The 18949-nt window shown below is 40.6% G+C and overlaps 1 protein-coding gene across 1 annotated transcript; it reads left to right on the plus strand.

The window, feature by feature from the left end:
- The first annotated feature begins 2010 nt into the window (after nt 1-2010).
- On the plus strand, nt 2011-5675 carry acp5a (acid phosphatase 5a, tartrate resistant). The gene is made up of 6 exons (XM_079498869.1): nt 2011-2076; nt 2187-2277; nt 3049-3248; nt 3419-3543; nt 4185-4530; nt 5047-5675. The coding sequence occupies exons 1-6, from the start codon at nt 2074-2076 to the stop codon at nt 5299-5301; spliced, it is 1020 nt and encodes a 339-aa protein (XP_079354995.1). The 5' UTR covers nt 2011-2073; the 3' UTR covers nt 5302-5675.
- The last annotated feature ends 13274 nt before the right edge of the window (nt 5676-18949 follow it).

An 18949-nucleotide genomic window follows, 5' to 3' on the forward strand; every position in this document is an offset into this window, starting at 1 on the left:
ACACTACTGTAATTCCTGGACAGCTTTGTAGTCCTACAGCAAAGCAAGGCGTGGTGGTGGAAGTGATGGCACTCTTGGCAAAAAGGCTAAGCAAAATGTAGTTTGGGTGCGCAGGGCAAATGATAGATTAAAGGACCACTTCACCACTTTTCAACATCTCTTCATATAATTGGTCCTCACTAATGATCATGATAAAACACAATTTTTTCCTACTCAGTCTGTGTCTCATAGGAGGGCTTTGGACTGTTCGGACACCCGTCCACCAGTGACATTAGGCTTTTTTAAACATTTGTTTTAAAATATATTTAGATTTTTATTATCGTGAGAACGATGGCTTCAACTTTTGCATTGCAACTTTTCAGGAAAAGAAAGCCTGCCGTTTCTATTAGCTTGGATTCACCATCGATGATGTCACTGGTGGACGGGTTTCTGAACTGCCCACAGCCTTCTTATGAGACACAGACTGAGTAGGAAAAAATGGTGGTATTTTATCATGAACATTAGTTAGGACCAATTATAGGAAGAGAAGTTCAAAAGTGGTGAAGTGGTCCTTTAATGGAAATGTCCTGCACGTGGACAGGACAGAAATAGTCTACTCTGTCGTACAATAAAAGGGATTTGTTTACAAAGTGCTAAGCACAAAAGTGTGGTTCACTGCACCTGTGTGTGTGTGTGGGATATCTGCCTGCTGGCAGATTCTGCCAATGCTTTTCAATGGGAATGGAACGGTGCCATTTGCAGATTTCGGCAATCACTATGTTGAGAATATTAGTTTGTATCCTGAATGTTCACAAAGAATGTGCTATGGTTTTATACAATGCTATTAAACTACGTTAGCAAATTAACTGGCCAAACTAATGGTTGATTGAGCTTTCACATTTTTACAAATGGTTGGAATGTCAACGTAATTTAGATTTTGGGGGAAAACAAATCTAAATTAACACTCAGTAGAAAACATGACATGGAATCATGTTTTGATGAGGGTTTCGGCCAATTATTTTTTAATTTAACTTGAAATTAACAATGGATTTACTATATATATTAGTATATTGTGTTAATTAATACTGTGGTAATGCCCTCATGTTCTCAATTTAATAACATTTGAGCAGCAAAACATAGGCCTATTGTATATAAAACACCTTGAACTTACACTTAACATATAGCTGAGGCTGCATCGATGTCCATCTTTGACACTAAAAGGAACTGACTGAACTGCAAAGTGGTCATTTCAATAACAACCAAGTACAACCAGGACTACTAAAGTATGAAGTTGGCCATGTCTTGACCTTTTATATCACAAATACTGACTCATTGAAATAAAATAGAATTAGCACACGTGCATGCATGCATACATACCCAGCCATGGAAATGAAGGAAAATAAGCACAATGATCAACACTAAGGTGGAAAAAGTTGAGTGTGGACACTAACTATTATAACCACTGTAGGTCACATGTAGATGACCCTATTGTGCTTAGAGTGAATCAGGGTGTGAGCAATGCTCATGCACCACTGGCGTGGCGTGGTGTGTGTGTGTGTGTGTGTGTGTGGCCTGGGACTGGCCCGCCATGGGGCTGCTTTCGTCTCCTGGGACAGCCGATAAAAGCAAGACAAGTTGGAGAGGCGGTGCAGACCGAGGGCCCCTGCAGCCATCCCGAGGACACTCAGCATTGTCTACACAGTGAGTGTTATGTTACCTCAAACAAAGACGATATTATCTCTCAAACTATTCATGCTTCTGATTTAGTTGTCCGGTGTCTCACTTAACTCTAAACTCTCAATGTTCAGCTGTTGTTTAATGCTGGTTCTACTTTTGGCTTTCACAAGCTGTACTGTATAGTTGTTCACTGAATGCATGTCTGATTTGTAGACCCTAGCTGCCCTCTTATCTTCAAATGTAACTGATTGAGAGGTGAGGTGTAGGCAGGGACTGATGTCTGTGCCCATGTGTTTACAATTGCTTTGATTAGGCTTGATTAGCTCCATCTGGGATCTGTCAATTTCCTGCAGCCAGGCATTTAAAGCCAGGGCTTGTGCTTCTGCCAGGTAGAAGGGGAAATACCTACAGGCCAGTATGGTGTGTTAAGATTTTGAGCAGCACTGCATTAGAGTGTATTCCTTTGACTGAATTAATGTGTATACACACCTTAAAATGCCTTCTATTACAGCTTGTGTGTTTTGTTACAGATGGCACTCACCCTGTTGACCACACTATGTACCATCCTGTCTGTGGTTTACTGCTATCCAACTGCCTTTCAGGACCTGATGGAAAGTTCTAGTAAGTAACGCTTTCCCCGCAAACTGAACTAGAATGTGGACATGACGGTTGCACTGAAATGGAAACTAGATAAACTGTGCTATGATGACTAAAACTAAATACACTGACAATTTCGTCAACAAATTAAAAACTAGACTAAAATGTTAGGAAGGGACTAGTGGACAAGAGATCCAGTATAAGTCATTTTACACTTGGTTGCATGCTGAAAATAGCTGATCTACAAGCCCACAACGCGTCGTGCTGCGACGCGTTGTGAGCTTGTAGATTGGCTATTTTCAGCAAGTGTAAAAACAGTCCTTACGACGGCATCAATGCCCACCAAAATACATTTTAGTCGACTAAATCGACTGCAGATTTAGTCGACTAAAATCTCATGACATTTAGTCGACTAAAACGAGACTAACACATTCCAGGTGACTAAAATGTGACTAAAACTATTCAAAAGACTATGACTAAAACTAAAATCCAAATTTGCTGCCAAAAACAACACTGGATGTGAGGCATTTATCAGGCCAACTGATGTTGGGCAAAAAATAGTAAAAACACATACAGGATATATAAAGTATACATACCAATTTATTGAAGACAAAATTCTTAACAATAAATATTTTCTCATTATTCCTAATCTAAAACAATTTCTTAATAAAAATCACATTTTATGTTTTCAAGTGCCAATTTTTTCAAGTGCCAATTTTTCAGTGTCAATTTCTAACATTGATTTTTATGTTTTAAAGTGCCAAATGTTTTGGTCTTTGTTCTCCCTGCCTACAGGAAACAGAAGTTCTATCAAGTTCCTGGCGGTGGGAGACTGGGGTGGAGTGCCCCATCCCCCTTACATCACCCCCGTGGAGAAGACCACGGCCCTGGAAATGGGTAGAGTTGCCGAGCAGATGGGTGCAGATTTTGTTCTTGCCCTTGGTGACAACTTCTACTACACAGGCGTGGACAGCGTAGATTCTCCTAGGTTCAAGGTTAGAATCACCCCAACTCTAACCTGACTCCGCCAGATGTGGCAGCAGAGAGTACACTGGGTTCCCCCCCCCCCCCCCCCCGAAAAATAAATTATCTTCCAAGACAAAAGGCAGGTGTTAATTGTGATAGTCTCAATAATAATTATTTTTTTCTCCATCTTTCAACATAGGACACTTTTGAGTCTGTATACACAGCCAAGTCTCTTCAGATCCCCTGGTACGTGCTTGCTGGGAATCATGACCATGCAGGAAATGTCCGAGCGCAGATGGAGTACAGCCGCAGGTCTGACAGATGGTGAGTAACATTTACCCTATTTATTTGATCAGCTTTCTGTATCTTAAACCATTTAGACCTGAGGCTGATTCTAAAAAATGGCTTCTAAATTGAAACCTATACTTCTGTCAGTGGTGCTCAACCTTTTTCATGTCAAGGACCCCCAGAATTGTCTGTATTTGGCTGTGGACCCCCCCCCCCCCCCCCCCCCCCCCCCATCTGAAAATGTGTTTTTCCAGGGACCTCCCAAAAGCAAAGACTTGAGCTCGGCCAGTGCTACGGGATGGATAATTGTGATTAGAAATCTCAGGTTTTGTCTGACTGCAGCAGTGTTTTTGGCAGCAAATTTAGATTTTAGTTTTAGTCTGTCTCTTGAATAGGTAGTTTTAGTCGACTAAATCTACAGGTGATTTAGTCGACTAAAATGTATTTTGGTGTGCCTTGATGGTGTCGTAATGGCTGTTTTTACATTTGCTGAAAATAGCCGATCTACAAGCTCACAACGCGTTGCAGTGTTGTGAGCTTGTAGATCTGCTATTTTCAGCATGCAACCAAGTGTAAAATGACTTATACTGGATCTAGTCCCTTCCTAACATTTTAGTCTAGTGTTTATTGACTGCGTTGATTTTGACATTGGCCTGCACTTAAATACCTTCTCACAGGCGCTTCCCTTATTACTATTACGAGCTGAACTTCCGCATCCCAAACGTGAACAAGACCCTGAGCATAATCATGCTGGACACGATCATGCTCTGCGGCAACTCTGATGACTACGAGGACGAGAAGCCCAGGGGTCCACTGGTCTCTGTGGACGCCAACCGCCAGCTCATCTGGCTGCAGGAGAGGATGGCCCAGAACAAAGCCGACTTCCTGCTGTTGGCGGGCCACTACCCGGTGTGGTCCGTGTCGAAGCACGGCCCCACGGACTGCCTGCTGCAGAAGCTACGGCCCCTGCTGGTCAAGTACAAGGCTACCGCCTACTTCTGTGGTCACGACCACAATCTGCAGGTGGGGGATTGTCTAAATCGGTGGTTTTCAACCTTTTTTTTTTGAGTGGTGCAACCACTCCTATAGACGTGTGTGTGTGTGTGTGTGCCCCCGCCCCCTGGGTCTGTGCCCCCTGGGTCTGTGCCCTGGGTCTGTCCCTGTTATAGCGTTTGTTCACCAAGTGTCACTGTTGCACAGCCTAACACACAGGCCAGGGAGTACAGCACCGCTCACTTCAGACGGGTCTGATTTTTCAAATCGAGGCCCATTATTTTATTTGGCATTTGATCCACAGACCATTTGATGAGATTTAGCCTGGCAGACCCAAAACTGAAGAATACTTTGTTATCGTTTGGCTTAACTTTTGTCCACAATTCAATGCTGTTGGCAAACATTGCTCAAAATAACAATTCTAAATTCTCTAATTGTGTAGACTTCTTGTAAATTAAGTAATGCAGATGTTTAACAATAATGTAACTCTTGATGATGTAACTTGTATGCGCTGCATAGCTGACTCCAGTTGTGTTTGTGTTTTAGTACATCAAAGACGCTGGTGTGGGATACGTAGTGAGCGGTGCTGGAAACTTCTTGGATACCGATGTCCGTCACTGGCACCACGTTCCCAAAGATTCTGTGAAGTTCTTCACCGGCCAGGCCTCCACACTCGGTGGCTTTGTCCATGCGGAGGTCACCAAAAAGGAGATGGTACTGACCTTCGTCCAGTCCAGGGGTACCTCTCTGTACCGCACTGTGCTGCCACGTCGCAAGATGGAAGAGATTGGCCAGTATTAGAACTCTACCCCCTTTTTGAAACTAGCTCCTTGCCACTTGCCCTACACACTTCCACTTGGTTTGAGCATAGATATATAAATCATAGAGACGGCACTGGATGTGTTGGGAATCCCAGGGCCATCTCTATTATTTATATATCTATGCTCAAACCAAGTGGAAGTGTGTAGGGCGAGTGGCGAGGAGCTAGTTTCAAAAAGGGCTCTAGTGTATTGAAGAACCGGCATTGGCACTTGAAAACATAAAATTGACACTGAAAAAAATTGACACTGAAAAAAAAAAATGACACTGAAAAATTGGCACTGAAAAAAAAATTGACTTATGACTTGTTTATTTATTGTTAAGAATGTCTTCAATAAATTGGTATGTATACTTTATATATCCTGTATGTGTTTTTACTATTTTTGCCCAACATCAGTTGGCCTGATAAATGCCTCACATCCAGTGTTTTTGGCAGCAAATTTGGATTTTAGTTTTAGTCAGTTTTTGAATAGTTTTCATTTAGTTTTAGTCACATTTTAGTGTTGGTGTTAGTCTCGTTTTAGTCGACTAAATGTCATGAGATTTTAGTCTACTAAATCTACAGTTGATTTAGTCGACTAAAATGTATTTTGGTGGGCATTGATTCCGTCGTAAGGACTGTTTTTACACTGTTACAAAATAGCGACGCGTTGTGAGCTTGTAGATCAGCTATTTTCAGCATGCAACCAAGTGTAAAATGACTTATACTGGATCTCTTGTCCACTAGTCCTTTTAACATTTTATTCTAGTGTTTATTTGTTGACGAAATTGTCAGTGTATTTAGTTTTAGTCATCATAGCACAGTTTTCATCTAGTTTCCATTTAGTTTTCTTCAGTGGAAAAAGGTAGTCGATGAACATTTTTCGTCTTAGTTTTAGTCGAAGAAAACAACACTGCTCACATCCACTATGGGGTCAAGTGTTCCAAATATTGTTTTCTCACCGCCTGGCTTGTCGTAAAAGGATTAAACTGGCTGACTGCAGATTGGCATGTAATGTTAAATTTAGCCAGCCATTGAAATTTGACTTTGGCGGCAGATGGCCGCAACAGTGTTGCATAAGTGACAACACTAGTGAAGCATGTTTATTGCTGTATCAATTGAACTGCTTTTCCATGTGCTGTTGTCTCTGCTACTGTGTCATCTACTCGTCTTTAACTCAGCCAATTGGGATGGGTTACTGTCTGAGCATCGTGTGTGTGTCACTGTCTCCACACCTTAGCGCAAAACGGTCTTAAGCTGCGCACTTCTTAAGCTCTGCGCAGCTTAAATTCCGAGTTCTTAGACAGCTGGTGGATGGAAAAGAAGCTCCACCTCCGCAGACTTTTTGCGCGGAGGAGAGCGTTTCCTGAATCTGGCCGTCGCGCAAAAAGTCAGCGGAGGTGGAGCTTCTTTTCCATCCACCAGCTGTCTAAAAACTCAGAATTTAAGCTGCGCGCAGCCGAGAACGTGCGCAGCTCTTTCGATAGTGTGGCAGCACCGTGTGTGTGTGTGTGTGTGTGTGGGCTCTAAGCTTAACAGACCAGGAAGTTCAGGAACAGGTCAGGTGGTGAGACTCACTAATCATTGGCCATGGTCAAGGTCGGGTACGACCTCCTAACCTGGCTGACGTAAGCACATGGTCCAAGATGAACTCTGAGTCTCTCATCCAATCACACGCACGTTTTGAGGTATGCAATGGGAGTGCGGTCTAGCCAGCCAATGGGTTGCTGTCGAGTGATCAGTGAACTTGAGACATATTTCCAGACGGAGCAGATTTGAGTGTTCTTGTCTTCAGACTTGGTCATGAGATGATTATTATAGGCCTGGTTTTTCTCTTCACATGAGTCTGGGCGGGTAACTTTACTCTACACTACATCAATGGCGGAATATCTCATCTGCACATAGATGGTAATTTCCGGTTGCTCTGGCTTTCATTCCTCCACTCTGACTGTCCTGCTGTGTGATCATCTGATTCCCTTGTAATAAAAGGATGCTCGCTGTATAAGACGTTAAGCTGCATGCTTAATCTTCTCTCCCTAATCCCTCCACCAATCCCTCACACAATAAAGTTGTTGCAACGCAGTGGTGGTAATCGACAAGGTTAAGAACTTGGCTGAAAGAAAAGTCCCCCAAATTTTAAAACAAAAGTTAAAAAGAAACACTTAACCATACATTTTGGTTTGAGGGGCAGAGTAAGAGATGGAAGCACGAGAGAGGTATCCATAGAGAAAGACAAAGCTGGAGAGCAATAAATGAGAACAAAGTGAGTACAAATGTATATACCGGTACTGTACAAATGTACAAAAGTATTTTATACACATTTGGAAATGCCTCCATGTTCTTTTTAGATCCCAGTTCTGCATATCAACTAATATCTAGCTTAAACAAGAAACGTGGAATCTGTGATTTTGAGCTAATAATTACTAACTAGAAACATTGCCGTTTGGGAATTGGAAACTGTATTATGCCATTTATAGTACATCCAAAATGCATGTTTTCACATTACAATGTTGCTGTCCAAAGAACACATCAGCCAAAGGTCAAATGTTTTATTTAGCATGTGTTACTTTTTTTGTGTAAACAGAGTTGGAGGATCAGCAAGGTTCAAGGTGTTTGAACCCTTTAATTTCACCCTTAGTGTAAAATATGTGTTTATTGTACGGTATATGTAAAAGCTCATGTCACCATAAACAGGTATTCATAGACGAAAAATAACACACCATGATATCCTCCAGAGTATGCACTTTTCCACCTGGACACGCCCCTCCCTCATCGAGACTGAGTGGCAAAACTTCAAGAATGGAGCGTTGGCGTTTGGAAGCGCTCGTTAGAAATCACTCAACGGTCCTGCGTGCCACCTGTTTCTAAATGTCACATAATGCAGGACGTTGCATTATTGAAAACAAGCGCTTCCAAACTCTGACACTTGGAAAAATTAATCACCTGCACAGAATTTCTTGACAGAAAGTACCTCAACAAGTCTATGGTGGATTTTGTATGAAACAAAAACTTTGCCACTCAGTATGGCGTTCCTGTACAACTTCAGGGTACGATGACGCCACGTGCATATAGCCTCTATTTCTGCAAGGGCAGCACGGTCATGGAGGAAAGAATTAAAGATTAAAGATGCTCCAGTCCGAACTTTATTCAAAACGGCACAAAACCATACGCTTTGCCCTTGCGGTCTTCTTCGTGTCAACAGGTGAACATGTTAACCCGAAGAAGACCGTGTCTGTTTACTTCCGGTCTAATAAGATTTGGAGCACCTTCAAACTGAGCCCTTCCTTTCTTCCTGACCTTAAAACAACGGCTATTACTTTTGCTCAAGTCAGCCTTACCTGTCCTCGAGTCATCTCCACTAATTTAATTAACACCACCCTATCAGCAGTTAATTAGCTGACTCAATCCTACTTAAGGCCTGGAAGTAACTTTAATAGATGAGAATAAGCCACGGCCATCAGGAAACAGTATGTCACACTATAGTCTCTCACACAATAGTGTAATACGTCTTCAATCACCCTGCAGTTGGCCATTCCATTAAGTGCATAATGAGTTGTTTACAGTTAAATGTAAGATTGCTAATCATCTAATTTGACCACATTCCTTTTTTCTTTTAGTAAAGCAGCACATGTTATATATTATGTGCAATATTTTATGCTATAACTCCGGACATATACACAGTATATCACACCATGTTAAAGTGAGGTTAACAACTGATTGATGATGCTAAATTGGCACAAATCCAACAAATGAATTACATATGAAGGCCATCACATTGACTGTCCCACTTAAATGTTTCCAAGTCCCTGTGCGGTCACGGTCAGTTTGTACTCTGTCACTCACTCTTCCACAACCAGCCAAGCTACTTAAGTCTCTGGCCCTATATTCTGAACAGTATCGTCCTGACCACAATTTGCCCTTATTTAACATTTAGGTTAAGTAGAATAGAATAATACAAAGAGGTCTCAAGTGCTGCACTCAGTGATCTTTCCCACAGGCCACGGCAAACCTTTTAGATCAATCAGTGTTCTTAAACTCATCTGATAGTTTATATAGAGTGGACGCGGGGGAATGTACTGGCTCACATTTAAAACTAGACGTGGCTATACTTATGTCAGACTCAGGAAGCAACACACAGCTTATAAGTATTCAAATCAAAAGGAGAAAAACAATAGCAAAGACGTGAATGGTATGAAGTGCTGATGCCTGGGCACTAGGGGTGGGCTGAAATATCGATATGGCGATATATATCAATACGTCCTGCGATAAATAATCGATATTCATTATTAAAATATCGATATCGGAATTTCCTTTTTATTTTTAGAAATTTGAAATGTTGTTCATAATGAAGTGATGAACAACATGTTTAGAAAAGGAGGAAATGACAGCTAAAATAAAGCGAATCCCACTCAGATTCCACAGCAACCAGAAGTACGTAGTAGTAAGTCTCCAAACAGCTTTGTGGGAATACAAAATGCTGCATTTTTTCAGTTCCAAGTATTTTGTAGTTGCAGATATCGTGATATATCGTTGATGAAATTTCATACAATATATCGATATATCGCAAATATCGCAATATATAGAATATCGTGATATAATCGTTATCGAGGGCCTAATATCGCGATATATATCGTATCGTGAGGAACCCATACCGTCCCACCCCTACTGGGCACGTCACATTAATAATGTGTGACTCTGGACACCCAGTCCGAATGTCATGTATTTGGTGTATATATGTATGTGCAGTGCACTATAGACCAGTGGTTCCCAAACCTTTTAGCTCAAGACCCCAAACATTATTTACCCAAACCAGTGAAAATAGCAGATCTACAAGCTCACAACGCGTCGCTTGTAGATCGCCTATTTTCACTACTTCTTAAACATTTGTTTTCTAATTTATGGAATTTCTTAGATTTTTCTTTGATTTCTTCATGAAATTACTGGAAAAACAAATCATTGATTTTTTTTTTTTTTTTTGTAATGTTTTTTCAAAATGTTTTGAAATAATAATGATTAAAACTTAAATGTAGGAAAGTCTATTGCAGTGTATACAGAGACGGCCTCGGGGATGGGCTTCATTGGCGTCTTTGGGGGTGGCTGATTGTAGCCGGGGGTGTTGAGGCTGCTGCCGGGGAAGAAAGAAGGCATGTATGGGATGACCGCCAGCAGAGGGCTGGCCACGGGGCTCTCGTTTGGGGTGTCCATGATGGGAATGATCACGCTGTCCTGGTCCCACACGCGGAAGGAGTTGGGGTAGCGGATGAGAGCAGGGGGTATGTGCACTTTGTGCAGTGGGGAGACACCGCCATCCGACCGGTCGTCTTTTTTCAGGTCCTCTTCAAGGGGACCCAGCAAACAGTCTGTTGAAAGGAGAGAGGAAAACGTGTTGATGGCCGAGAGATAACGGCCATATAAGCATTATACCTTAGGCCTGACCTCAAAATTTAAAAAGAAAATCTTCTAAATCCTCCAGTTTTCTGAAATAAATATTTTCACGATTTTTCAAAAATAGCAGACCTACAAGCTCGTGAGCTTGTAGATCTGCTATTTTTCAATAGCTAAATTATAACATAATGTTTAAAACACCAAAAGGGGTTCCCGCCCAAAATGGGTTAAAGCAAATGGCGCAAGCAGAAGAATATTCCAGACATGTATTAAAAGCAGTGGTCCGGAATTCAAAATGTACTTGAGTAAAAGTGTACTTCAAATAAATAGTGGAGTATAAGTACAATATTTGGATCCGAGATGTAGTGGAGTAGAAGTAAAAGTACAGAAAATTGGAAATACTCAAGTAAAGTAAAAAAACAAAAAAACTCAAAAAGCTACTTAAGTACATTACTTGAGTAAATGTACTTACTTTCCACCACTGCTTAAAAGCAGGGTTGGACATCATGAAAATGTCACCAGGACACCCGGATTAGATTTTTTGTCCCGAATCACAAAGCTTGACCAACCAAATCCGGATGTCATGATATTGTCGTGATATTTTTCTCGTGACATCTGTTGGCCAAGTCAAAGTTTGAGTGTTAACGTTTTGTGACACCCACCCGTCCCACATGCCAATTTGAATACAGATTTTGACACACCTTATTGCTCCATAGAGTTACGGTATTCTAAAGTCTATGGGTCTGGACCAGGGGTGGGCAACTTTGACGATGGAGAGGGCCACTATATTTCCACACTCACTCCCTATAGGGCCATATATTGCTGTCGTAGCAAAAATAGCGACGCGTTTTGAGCTTGTATATCGGCTATTTTTTGATATTCGAATTGAAATCTTGCATTTTTTGATATTTTTGAATTGGAATCCTGAGAATTTACATTTTTTATGTAATTTCAAATGTCTTTTAATTATACTTGTGTTGAAGCAATGAGCTACTAATTTAGAGTAATTAAAGGGGGTCATGTTTGCATGTTGTGGAATTGTAAACAGCTGAAATCAATATTATATCAGTATTCTGACATTAACCTGAGGGCAGCATTAAGTGAAGGTGGGGGCCGCATGTGGCCCCCGGGCCGCCAGTTGCCCACCCCTGGTCTGGACGATAAAGGCATGGCGAGTGGAATGAATACCTGTTATATCCAGCATGAGGTCCTTGATGAGATGACCGACTATTGCATAAGCCACGGCAACCACTACGATGGCAGCCATGAAAAGGTAAAGAACGGGTTTGGGGAAGTGAATAACGTCCTTGGGAGGAGGCTTATATTCCTTATACAGAGGCTCCAAATTGTTGTTGTGGACCGAATATTGGAACGAATGTCCTCCAACATCTGTGTAGTTAAAGCTGTCCATGCTCTCGCCTCAGTGTTAAAGACTTCCTTTGGCTGACTGTCGTTCCATTGTTGTATCCAGAGAAAGGGTATATGGATCACACCAGACGATGAATCCTCTTCAGGAAGATAACGGACCTAAATTCACAGCAGAATTAACGTTAGTTCGTCTGCAAACAAATTCCTCTTTATTACTGTTGTTATTTAGGTTATTTAAGTTATTATTTTGTGATCAAGTTTTTATTTTATTTTCTGTTAAAAAGGGTTTACCCTGGACCGGGTCGGCCTAGCGCCGGTCCGGGGCACCTAGGCTGGTAATCCAGTCTGACAGTGTGTCGCGGGTTCGAGTCCCGATCCCGACAACCTTTGCTTCCCCCATCTCTCTCCATCAATTATGGTAAAAATCCCCAAAATATCTTTAAAAAAAGGTTTCCACCATACCCCCACCATACAATGCCCACAGATTGAACAAGGCATAGACAGGAATTGTATTTGTGAGTGACTGATGGAATCTCACTGGAGGCAGCAGGCATTGTCCAAAACACAAGCAATAAGAACATGTAAGTAGCCTAATGTATAGATGCTTTTCCGTCAGACTGTGTGGATTTTGCAGGCTATCAAGTAGTTGAGTATGCTTTGAATAGCTACAGCAAAAGAATCTGACACAGTATAGGCACCAATAAGGAGAAAATAAATCAACTTACATATCAAAGGGTAATAATTCCATCAATGAGATGAAGGCACAGCTATAACTTAAAAGTAGGCTATAAACTGTGATAAACATAAACGTGCACTTGATAGATAATGTCTTGTTTCTGTCAATCTGCCTTCGAACCCCTCTCTGAGCTGTAAACAGAGCGCTTTGAGGTTGGTTGCTGACTGACTGCTGTCCACGGTTCTGAACTAATCTGGTCTGTGTGTGTGTCATGTCATGTGTGTGTGTCTGCGGAGGCGGAGGCGTAATCCTGGGCGAGATCAACCTGACAGAGATGATGAGATAGGCATCCCATATATACCAACTTAATCCGTTGCAAACAATCAAAACAAGAGGATGTGCCTTGCTCTTCAGAGTCAGTTGTTTTAGTTATTTATTTACCCACCAATATGAGTTAATCATGCATTGATTGATTGATTGATTGAAAATGTTATTAACAGTTTGCAGAATTACAGTACATTTCAAGCACAAACTCAATACAAAGGCTGTTAACTGTGAGTGGACGACCCAATTAAGCATTACACTTGTTTACAACAGGGTCCACCATGTTCAATTCATCAAAACATTTAGAGACGTACAAATAGACACTTCTATATAGACAAAGAACAGAACAGGAATTCATCATAATGGAGGTAAAAAGGGAAAAGAAACATATACAGTGAGGGGAAAAGGGGGGGGGGTGGTGGTGGGGGGGGGGAACCCCCTTAGGCATAACCTAAGGTGGCACTATTCAACGTTTTGTAATGAATAAAATAAAATGGTAAAGTATGTTAATACTGTAACAATCCAATTGGGGTGGTTGTATTTTGTCTCGCTGCTCTTTTTAGTTTGTGTCAAAGGTCATGTCTCACCTAGACACAGGATCTGACACGATTTTGACCCAAAACAAACTGGTCAGGTTACTACTTGGCCTCACTCCCCGAACCCACATCACCCCTGCCCATTTTGACAGACTGGAATGGCTTAGGGTTGACGACAGAGTATGCATCTTGCAATGGGTCTGGTCCACAAGATTTGCTACACCACCAAGATACCCATGTACCATTGTACCTGTCTAAATACTTCCTTAACTCTTTGCCAGATCCAAGGCATTTCAATGTAGTTGATAGGATTCTCTATGGCAGAATGGCGTTTTTGAATGATTTATTGAAAGTTCTCTGTTGTGAATGTGCGACAACGAAAGACCTTCAGAGAAAGCTTGACTTGTCTGCTTCCAGGAAAAAATGAACCGAGTTGATACAATGTTTAGTGTTTGTGTTGGAAGCCATTTAAAAGAGCCTGCATTTACACTATGTAGCGTTTCTAGGATAATAAAAAAAAGTTATGCCCGGTTGAAGTTTTATTTTCCAATTAACTTTTTTTCTGCTGGGCGTACATACCCATGCCAGGTTTCTCACATGTACCACTGTGGATATTTTGCAATCTATAAATAGCATTGTCAGTCATGACCAATCTGACCAATCCATCTAAAACTGCCAATATCTCTTTAGTGGAACATGATAGAAACTATTTTGTTTTGGATAAAATTAGACATTCTAACGCATATTTTGATATATACCATGTTTACATAGTCCAACCAGAACCTTGTCTATTCATGCATGTATCTCAAAAATCAGTTATGAAGAAAAACAGTTTTGATAAAAACACATCCAAGGACATTGTTTTGATATGACTTGGTGCCCATGATATGTATCAAAATATAGACTTGAAGGTATAGCCTACTGTCTTATAAAAAAAATTGAGTTCTTACCATCTACCATTACAGAGTAAATCACAGTTGAAACTCGCTTATTCATATACAATAAACCTCACAATAGTGAACAAATAGCCATGACAGGTATAACTCTCATTGGAAAAGCATCCCTTTTATTCTTTATGACTATACTAACCTAATAAAATTATAATAAATATTACAGAAAATAAATAATGCATACAAAACAGTTAATCCTCCCCACCCACTGTAGTCCAGTTCTTGATGTTGACATTGTGTGTGTGTGTGTAGGCTAAATAAAAAACCCACCCATGGCCCTCTGAAATGAAGGGACCTATAAAGCAGCTGTAACCGATTCAGTGGGCAACTCCACCGCCCTTAGCGCCCTACGCCGAGACCAGGCAGTATCGCAGTCTTATCTTCATCTTCAGTATCTTCATCTTTACGCCAGTTGTCTGCATCCTCCTCATCTGATGCCAGTTCTAAATATATAAAAATAAGTAAACATTTAGCTGTAGTCAGTGCATGCTACTATTACATTATTTTGGTGTAACCTAATACATACACATTTTGCCAATCACATAGTAATCGTAGCCAACCGGCCAAATTAATTTGTATATATTTGTTTTTTGGGGGAAGTGAAAGTGGTTTTCATAAAATACCCATGCATCCGGGCAGCGATAAACAGACTAGCGCCGGAGTGTCTGAGAGGCTGAATCTAATCAAATGGTGGTCCGTGGCTCAAACACAGAATAATAATGATGTGCCTTGATATGAAAAGGGTTGAAAACCACTCATAACTTGTGTTTGTTTTTTAATTTTTAATTTTATGAGTGCAAACAGCTGCAATACCGCTTGCAGCCAGCCAGAGGTGTTTTTTGAGCAGCCTGCACCACTCAGTTCACACAAGTGTGATTGTTTTCCCACCTTGTCCTGCCCCCCCTCTTCTTGCCTTTCCTTTTGTGGAAACAATCACAAAATATATAGCTGCAAGCAGTTATAAGACGGCGTCAAGCCCAAAAAGAAAAAAAGCTACACGCAAAACAGGAATAAAGTACCGACTGCAGGTCTGATTAACAGTAAATGTGAGATGCAATTCAGTCAGACCATTGACTCATTGAGAATAAAGTAGTGATTTACATAGCTGTGTGTATGGGACAGTAGCCTATAATGTGTGAAATTATGATGGCTCATTTGCAATTGCTTGGTCTATAGTTTTACTTTTGAGATGTAAGTGAGTCACTAACTTGGTACTAGAAAAAATTATATGGTTTGTGATCAATATTTAAGTACTTTTAGTACTTAAAGTGCTACAAGTAAAAGTACTCATTGGGCAGAATGTGCCATTTCACAATTTCAAAATGTGTACAAAATCTATTGAAAATAGCAGATCTACAAGCTCACAAAGCGACGCATTGTGAGCTTGTAGATCGGCTATTTTCAAATGGCCGAAATGTATAGGGTTGAAGTGGTTAATGTATGTTTTCTAATCAAAATTAAAATCTCCAAAGTAACTAGTAACTAAAGTTTTCAAATAATTGTAGTGGAGTAAAAGCACACATTTTGGCTCTGAGATGTAGTGGAGTAGAAGTAAAAGTGGAAATTGGAAGTAACTAAAGTACAAATACCTCAAAATTGTACTTAAGTACAGTACTTAAGTAAAAGTACTTAGTTACTTTCCACCACTGCTTGGTTGTCCCTCTCCTACGCTCCTGTCGCTTTATACGTGTGCAAAAGCCTTGCGTTTTATAGCCTCAGTGTTGCTGACAAACATTCATCTTCATGGTTCTGTTGCCGATAAACCAATGCCACTGCAGTTCAACGTAGAAAGTCAATTAACCAAAACAAAAAAGTAGATGTGAGGTAAATAGAGGCTGATAAATATCAGCACATCTACATACAAGTGTTGCATGATGTATTTTGATTGTGTTGATTAATTGCAAGTAAACTTAGCATAAAGAATGGCTGTGCTGATGTAAGTGAGTTAGTGACTCGCTTACATCTCAAAAGTAAAACTATAGACCAAGCATTTGCAAATGAGCCATCATCATTTCACACATTATAGACTACTGTCCCATACACACAGCTATGTAAATCACTACTTTATTCTCAATGAGTCAATGGTCTGACTGAATTGCATCTCAATAGCATCTCAAAAGTAAAACTATAGACCAAGCAATTGCAAATGAGCCATCATCATTTCACACATTATAGGCTACTGTCCCATACACACAGCTATGTAAATCACTACTTTATTCTCAATGAGTCAATGGTCTGACTGAATTGCATCTCAATAGCATAGCCATATAGACCCCCCCCCCCCCCCGCCCATACACACATCAACAACGAATCAGTGTAACTTGGGTCAAATGGTGAAATAGCAGGCAAACTATACATTAAACAGATTCATGTTTGAAATATTTCCACTTGCTATGAATGTGATTTTCAATCGAATGTCTTGTTTCATCTGCTGTAAAGTATTGGACTTGTGCATTCCTTGCTGATTTGAGTAAATGCTGAAACATGATTGCTAATTTAATTGTAGCTTTTATTTTCTCATACATGGTGTACAAGTCTTCACTGTCTTGTATGTGGGCTAAGCGGTCATTTTATGAACATCTGTACAAAACACCAGTCCTGTGAAACTAGAAAACTGTTTCTAGATAAGAAAGCAACTTATTATAATAATGTAGAATAGTTTAAAAGTCAATGTGTGTGACTTGTGTACTATGTAGTGCAGGGGTGGGTGGCAGTTTGTGTCTTGGAAAACAAATGACTGGTACTCATTGATTTTACTTGTGATTTATTTATCTTGGTTAAATGTTCAGAGTCAAGAGTTGTTGTTAATCTGTGGTTTGTAGGAGTGCTGTGTGTTCACAAATTTAGTGAGTAACATAAAATAGAGAGTCAATAGTAAACTTTTTAATTTTAAAGCATATAACATTTTATAAGATAAATGAAGATCACGGTATAAGGAGCAGTTGTATCTTCATCAGAGCTGGTTCTACTTGGTTCTGTTGTGACTGAAGGAATATGTCTCTGCTTCAGTAACAATTCACTGTACTGATACAGTACATACATTTATGCTTTTAATACTATGTACATAATGTCCATACATGTATTGGATATAGATAGAGCATTCCTGGGGGAGGAGGGAGGGGTGGAGCATGCAGCAGGCTGTTAAGTTGTGATTGGCTGAGAGATGGTTCTATTGTTCGCCTCTTCAGCCTATCAATCCAAGCAGTTAGTGGCTCCACCTCAGGCTCTCTAGTATAGGAAGAGTTGCTCTGTGCCAGTTCTCCACAACTGCTCCATTTCTGATCAGATCTGACTGTGGGCTACAGACTTCAGGAGAAGATGAACTCTGTCAACCTCAACTCTGCTGAACAGGAGGAACCCAAAGACCACGGTATGTACCATATGCATTGTGCAATGAACATAGCTTAGATTATTATTATTATTATTATTATTTGGTATTTAGAAATAAATAGACAGCTGACACACTATTTCTTAAATACAAATTTGGGATTCATTTGCTGGTATTAATTAGAGAACTAGATGTACATTTCACAAAGTTCTGTCTTTCAACCTCTCAATGTGTTTTAATTTATCTTTGTTCCCAATCCAGTGTTGCATCATCAGTCTGGCCTCCCTGTCTTACCAACAGTAAATGAACATAGAAGCTTGGCTAAACCAAAACAGCACAACTGTGACCAGTGTGGACAACGCTTCCATTACAAATCTCACCTTAAAAGACACCAGAGAATTCACACTGGAGAGAAACCCTATGGATGTGAACAGTGTGGACAACACTTTTCTGAAATGTCCAGCCTTAAAAAGCACCAGCGAATTCACACTGGAGAGAAACCCTATGGATGTGATCAGTGTGGACAACACTTCTCTAGAATGTCCCATCTTAAAAGCCACCAGAGAATTCACACTGGAGAAACCCCCTATGGATGTGATCAGTGTGGACAACACTTCTCTCTAATGTACAACCTTAAAAGCCACCAGAGAATTCACACTGGAGAGAAACCCTATGGATGTGCTCAGTGTGGAAAACACTTCTCTCAAATGTCCAACCTTAAAAAGCACCAGAGAATTCACACTGGAGAGAAACCCTATGGATGTGATCAGTGTGGACAACACTTCTCTGAACTGTCCAGCCTTAAAAATCACCAGAGAATTCACACTGGAGAGAAACCCTATGGATGTGATCAGTGTGGACAACACTTCTCTCTAATGTACAACCTTAAAAAGCATCAGAGAATTCACACTGGAGAGAAACCCTATGGATGTGATCAGTGTGGACAACACTTCTCTGAAATGTCCAGCCTTAAAAAGCACCAGAGAATTCACACTGGAGAGAAACCCTATGGATGTGATCAGTGTGGACAACACTTCTCTCTAATGTACAACCTTAAAAAGCATCAGAGAATTCACACTGGAG

This window comes from Electrona antarctica (genome assembly GCF_951216825.1).
Source record: "Electrona antarctica genome assembly, chromosome: 4".
NCBI classification, from domain to species: Eukaryota; Metazoa; Chordata; class Actinopteri; order Myctophiformes; family Myctophidae; genus Electrona; species Electrona antarctica.

What these genes read in the sequence shown, in the direction of transcription:
- acp5a (XM_079498869.1), top strand. An exon ending in TAGATTCTCCTAGGTTCAAG is followed by an intron (nt 3,249 to 3,418) that starts GTTAGAATCACC and finishes CTTTCAACATAG; the next exon opens with GACACTTTTGAGTCTGTATA. An exon ending in GTCACGACCACAATCTGCAG is followed by an intron (nt 4,531 to 5,046) that starts GTGGGGGATTGT and finishes TTTGTGTTTTAG; the next exon opens with TACATCAAAGACGCTGGTGT.